The 6456-nt window shown below is 38.6% G+C and overlaps 1 protein-coding gene across 1 annotated transcript in view; it reads left to right on the forward strand.

Annotated features, from left to right (window-relative positions):
- Positions 1–6456, forward strand: part of KIF5B (kinesin family member 5B) — a 51363-nt gene that overhangs the window by 25066 nt on the left and 19841 nt on the right. Inside the window, exons 12-15 of the mRNA XM_003786724.3 lie at positions 1189–1382; positions 2008–2076; positions 4559–4765; positions 5954–6097. Coding sequence (XP_003786772.1) covers positions 1189–1382; positions 2008–2076; positions 4559–4765; positions 5954–6097 — 614 coding nt within the window. The remainder of the gene's footprint in view (positions 1–1188; positions 1383–2007; positions 2077–4558; positions 4766–5953; positions 6098–6456) is intronic.

Raw genomic sequence — 6456 nt, forward strand, 5'->3', positions numbered from 1 at the left:
CCCAGGGGGATAGCTTGAGGCTCTGTCTCAAAAAAAAAAAGAAAAAAAAAAAAAAGATACATTGAAGAGGGTAGGAAAGGATGGTGATGCATTACCCACGTCACCTCGCTTCCAGCCTCAGGCAGCATAGCATGAAGGAAATTGTCCACTTCGGGGAAAAAGAGAGAAGTGTGGCTCGGTGCCTGTGGCTTAAGTGGTTAAGGCGCCAGCCACATACCCCTAAGGTGGTGGGTTCGTATCCAGCCCGGGACCACCAAACAACAATAATGGCAGCAACCAAAAAATAGCCGGGTGGGCATTGTGGCGGGCGCCTGTGGTCCCAGCTACTTGGGAGGCTGAGTCAGGAGACTCGCTTTGAGCCCAGGAGTTGGAGGTTGCTGTGAGCTGTGATGCCATAGTACTCTACCCAGGGGGATAGCTTGAGGCTCTGTCTCAAAAAAAAAAAAAGAGAGAGAGAGAGAAGTGAGCACAGGACTTTGTCTTGTCCCCCAACATTGGACCTGTCACAGTAAAAGTGAGCGTCTAATGAGAGCCTGTCGACCCAAGCTTTAGGCCTTTTCTCAGACTTCAGCAGCTCTAGACTTCTGGTCCATTCTAGCACTGCCCAGAATCTTTGGCCTCTTCAGAATCTTTGGATGGGCTGATATTGAAGGGCTTCCTCAAAGTCAGTCTGTAAAAACTGGAATAAGAACTTAGGTCTTCAAATGGGCAGACAATGACACAAGCTATTAATGATCAAGAACAATTAGGGACACATACATCAACAAAGGGATAAAATAAAGTGCCAGAGACAGACTCAAAAGAAATGGAGAGGTATGAACTACCTGACAGAGTTCAAAATAACTTTTAAAAAAGTTCAGTGAACATCAAGAAAATTCATAGGAATAGTTCATGAAACGCAGAAGAAAATAAATGACCAGAACAAGAAACTTAACAGAGACTTTGGAATTATTTTTAAAAACCAAACAAGTTCTGGGGCTGCAAAATACAATGAGCAAAATGAAAAATGGCAGTAGAGAGTATCAGCAGCAGAATTGATCAAACAGAAGAAAGAACCTGTGAACTCGGAGACAAGTTACTTGAAAACATACAACGAGAGAAGAAAAGTGAAAAAAATGAAATGGAATAAAATGGAAATAAGTTTTAGACATGTTGATTTTTATTAACCAGTCTGTTGTCTTCTTTTAGGAGAGAAAGTGCCTATTGATGAACAGTTTGACAAAGAGAAAGCCAACTTGGAAGCTTTCACAGTGGATAAAGATATTACTATTACCAATGATAAACCACCAGCCACGATTGGAGTTACTGGGAATTTTACTGACGGTGAGAGAAGGAAATGTGAAGAAGAAATTGCTAAATTATATAAACAACTTGATGATAAGGTAGGTATTATTTTAGGTCTGTTTTGTTTGAGAATATTGAGACAGGTTTTTTCCTTAGTTAATTTCAATATTTGACTACTTATAACTTGTGTACATCTGTGGTTTCTGTTGACCTTTTAAAAATCATTGTATTAACAGAAAATGTAAAATAATTTCAGTTTCTTTGTGGAAACTGTATGAGGGCATACCTTTTTATTCCCTCTTTTTAATGCTAAAAGATCTTACTAAAGATGATTTGGCATTAGAAATGTGATCTCTTAGAATAAGGGGTCTGAGGACCCTCATAAAAGATGATACAGAAGAGACAACAGAATAGCATGGAAATAATATCCCTTTTGCTTTTATCAGTAAGTGATGTCAACTGTGTGAAAAATAAATTATAAATTTAATTCAGTGGAAACCAAGCAAATCTGAGCTGTTACTGTATGAAAAAATTTTACACTTATTGATAATTAAAGTCCTTCTGTTTTACCATTTTCTTAAGAAAGATTAAAATAGCTATGTTGAAATTGGATAAATGGTTTTGAAGTGTTTCTGGAGGAGTAGTAGTCTTATAACTTGTATTGGGAAATAATGAGAACCAGGTTGTGGACTACATTGTTAATTGGACACTTAAAAATTCTAGGATGAAGAAATTAACCAACAGAGCCAACTGGTAGAAAAACTAAAGACACAGATGTTGGATCAGGAAGAGGTGAGTTAAATAGCTTTCATATCACTTCTAAAGAGCTTTATCATTGTGATTTAAACATAAAAGATGAAGCAATCTATAGAGCTCAGAATATACTAATGCTTACATTTTTTAGTTTTTTAAATATCTTTATGCTTTATTATGGCTATCCTGAGAGATCTATACCTCATTATAGATTGAAGCAAAGATTGTTTATTTTTTGTCTTTTTTTTTGAGACAGGATCTTTGTCACTCAGGCTTGAGTGCCATGGCACAATCATAGCTTACTGCATTCTTTTTTTTTTTTTTTTTTTTGAGACACCTCCTCAAGCTGTCCCCCTGGGCAGAGTGCCGTGGCATTACAGCTCACAGCAACCTCCAACTCCTGGGCTCAAGCGAATCTCCTGCCTCTGTCTCCCAAGTAGCTGGGACCACAGGCGCCCGCCACAACGCCCGGCTATTTTTTGGTTGCAGCCGTCATTGTTGTTTGGCGGGTCCGGGCTGGGGATTCGAACCCACCACCTTTGGTGTACGTGGCTGGCGCCTTAGCCTGTTGAGCTATAGGCGCCGAGCCTACTGCATTCTTGAATTCCTGAGCTCAAGGGATCCTCTTGCCTCAGCCTCCACAGTAGCTGGGATGATAGTTATGTGCCACCATGTTTGGCTATTTTTGGTTTTTTGTTGTTTTTTGTTTTGTTTGTTTGTTTGTAAAGACAAACAGTTTCCCAGACTGGTCTTGCTCCTGGCGTTAAGCAGTCCTCCCACCTTGGTCTCCCAAACTGCTGAGATTACAGGTGTGAGCTATTGTGCCTAGCCCTTGATTGTTTACTCTTAAAGTTTGAGTTCTCTATAATCTGGAGGGGAGAGGAAACTTTTATTCTGTAACATACATCTACTGGCCTTTTAAGGTATCTTCTATTTTACTTACTTTGACTACAGTATCTATATCACCTGATTCTCTCGTAAACATTTTTTCTTGATCTGTAGGCTGAAGCAACCTTAGATTCTCCCTCCTTGAATAAAAAGTATGTACATTATGGATATGAGAGAAAAGTGAATACAAAACATTGTATTTTTTATATTTCAGTAATCTAAAGGATTAAAGAAAATACTGGTTTCTAAATCTCATTGACTTTGGCTTTAATAATTGTATAGTTTTAGGTATGACTATAGGAATGAGAAATTTGATCTTATTTCTTTTGTCTTATTTGGCACAGCAGAAGGATAAACAGTCCTTTAATGGTTTTTGGAGAGTAGGGAAGTGAAGACAAAGACTATAAGGCTTTAACAGGAAATAGATTAATTCTGGTAATATAATCATTATACTTAATTTCAGTGATAGCCTTTTTTCTCAAAGGGGCACTGTTGACATTTTGGGTTGGATGATTAATTATGTTGTTCTGTCCTGTGTGTTAATAGTCCCTTTAGCATCCCTGCTGCCTACTCCTAAATGCCATTAGCATTCTAGCCCATTTATAACACTCCTACCCATTTCCAAATATCTCTACTGAAGAGACACTGACCTAAATGATTGCGTTATCCTGGTAATCAGGTCCTTGGCTTCTCTCTAGTTCAAATTTTATGTTTTTCTGAGGCAAAGCACAGATGCTATCACTTCTTGCCCATAGTAAATCTAAAATTTTAAGCAACTCTTCTACACATCTAATTTCATGGTTCTGTACACACTACTCTTGGTTGTTAAATGCCATTTTCTTTTATTACATTAATCTGCCCATGACTAAAATCAACCTATCCTGACCAACTTCTCCATGAATACTCTGCAGAAGCATCTTCTTCCCTCTGCTACTAAGGACTTTTCATCTATCCTGTCCCCCTTTTGTGGCTCTTACATTTCATCTTGTATTTGACTTGGATTCCTCAAAGGCAAGTGTTGGCCAGGCACAGTGGCTGACAACTGCCATCCTAGCACTCTGGGAGGCTGAGGTAAGAATATAGCTGGAGCTCAGGATTCTGAGACCATTCCGAGCAAGAGTGAAACCTCAGCTAGGTGAGGTGGCTCATACCTAGCACTTAGGGAGGCTGAGTTTGACATTTGCTGTGAGCTTTGACGCCATGGCATTCTATCCAGGGCAACAGAATGAGACCCCGTCTCTGCTAAAAATAGAAAAATTAGCCAAGTATGGTGGCACGCAACTGTAGTCCTAGCTAATTGGAAGGCTGAGGCAGGAGGATTGCTAGAGTCTAAGAGTTAGAGGTTGCAGGCTGCAATGAGCTGTGATGATATCACTGCACTCTACCTGGGGGAACAAAATAAGACTTGGTCTCCAGGAAAAAAAAAGCCAAATCTGTGACTATTTCCTGTCTTCCAATGTCCAGCCCAGTGCCTGCACAGTAAACATACAGTAAATTTGTTGGATAAATGTTGCCACACTTAATAGTATCCACATTTCATTTTCTTTGTGCTTAGCAAATGGTGATGCTTCGTTGATGTTTTCTTAAACTTGTATCTTTTTGATGAAAATAAATATTTTACTCTTTCTTATAGCTTCTGGCATCTACCAGAAGGGATCAAGACAATATGCAAGCGGAACTGAATCGCCTTCAAGCAGAAAATGATGCCTCTAAAGAAGAAGTAAAAGAAGTTTTACAGGCCTTAGAGGAACTTGCTGTCAATTATGATCAGAAGTCTCAGGAAGTTGAAGACAAAACTAAGGAATTTGAATTGCTTAGCGATGAACTGAATCAGAAATCGGTTGGATATAGTTTTGTTTTCTTAATACTTTAGTTACAAGTGTTTTTAGTTTAAAAAGTAGTGAAGTAACTTCTTTCTGCATATGCTCATATATCATCGTGGATGAGCTGTCTTGTGGTATTGTTAATGCTAGCTTCTTGTGTAGACATCAGTATCTAGAATTGCACTTAAGATCAGTGCCCACCATTTATTAACCTATCCATGCTCATTTGTTTAAAGGAAAGCAGTCAGCATTATGAAATGTACTTTTAAAAGATTTCCTGCCCCCAGTAAGTTCATTTTCCCTTTTTATTTTTATTTATTTTATTTTGAGACAGAGTCTTACTACATTGCCTTTGGTAGAGTGCCATGGCGTCACAGCTCACGCCATGGCGTCACAGCTCACACCATGGCGTCACAGCTCACACCATGGCGTCACAGCTCACAGCAACCTCAAACTCTTGGGCTTTAGCAGTTCTCTTGCCTCAGCTTCCCAAGTAGCTGGTCCATTCACATGCACCAGGGCCAGTGGGTTCAAACCCAGCCTGGGCCTGCTAAACAATAATGACAACAACAACAACAAAAAATAGCTGGGCATTATGGCAGGTGCCTGTAGTCCCAGCTACCTGGGAGGCTGAGGCAAGAGAATAGCTTAAGCCCAAGAGTTGGAGATAGCTGTGAGCTGTGACACCATGGCACTCTACCGAGAGCGACATAGTGAAACTGTCTTAAAAAAAAAACAAAAATAGTGATAGTTATCATCAAGTAGATTTCTTTCAGCGAGTACATGTATAGAAAATAGATGAAAAAAGCATACTAACCATCTAGAAACTGTCGGTTCCATTCTAACATGAGTTACCTCAGACTCAATTTCCAAAGATAAGTCACAATATGGTAATAAATGATAATCAAATCTGGTTAAGTTTGACGTTTTCCATTTCTACGCAAAAAACATGCCCAAACCCCAAAATTTAGTGCAATAATATGGAATACAGTATGGCAGCTTTTACCATAGCTTTTGAGATCTAAAATATTTTTTAAGTTTGAGCTAGGAGCTAGTTCACAGTTTAGTAAGTAATTCAAGAAAATGAAAACCGAAAATATATGGTTTTGTAAGGGCTAGGTAAAAACTTGAAATACCTATGAATATTTGAATTGAGTTTTTATTTGGTAGATTTAACTATATCCTTTTGTTTTGGATTGTGTTAGGCAACTTTAGCAAGTATAGATGCTGAACTTCAGAAACTCAAGGAAATGACCAACCACCAGAAAAAACGAGCAGCTGAGATGATGGCATCTTTACTAAAAGACCTTGCAGAAATAGGAATTGCTGTGGGAAATAACGATGTAAAGGTAAATATAATAACAAAATATTAAGTGTAATGTAATTATCTGTGCAACTTGTACTTTGCTACTTATTTTTTTTTTCAAAGTTCTTTGTACCCGTTATCTCACCTTCACAACAGCCATGTGTAGTAGAAGATATTAATTCCATTTTGAATAGATGGAGGGGGAGGGTGAGAATAAGGATCACCAGGTAGACAATATTAAGTAAGTAGCATTTATTGGACCGTATTTTTGATTCTCAGTGTAAAGCTTTCAGACTTAGAATTTATCTTTTTTTTTTTTTTTTTTTTTTTTTGAGACAGAGCCTCAGGCTGTCCCCCTGGGTAGAGTGCCGTGGCATTACAGCTCACAGCAACCTCCAACTC

The sequence above is a fragment of the Otolemur garnettii genome, unplaced genomic scaffold (genome assembly GCF_000181295.1).
Source record: "Otolemur garnettii isolate 467f Iridium unplaced genomic scaffold, OtoGar3 scaffold00019, whole genome shotgun sequence".
In the NCBI taxonomy this organism is placed as follows: domain Eukaryota; kingdom Metazoa; phylum Chordata; class Mammalia; order Primates; family Galagidae; genus Otolemur; species Otolemur garnettii.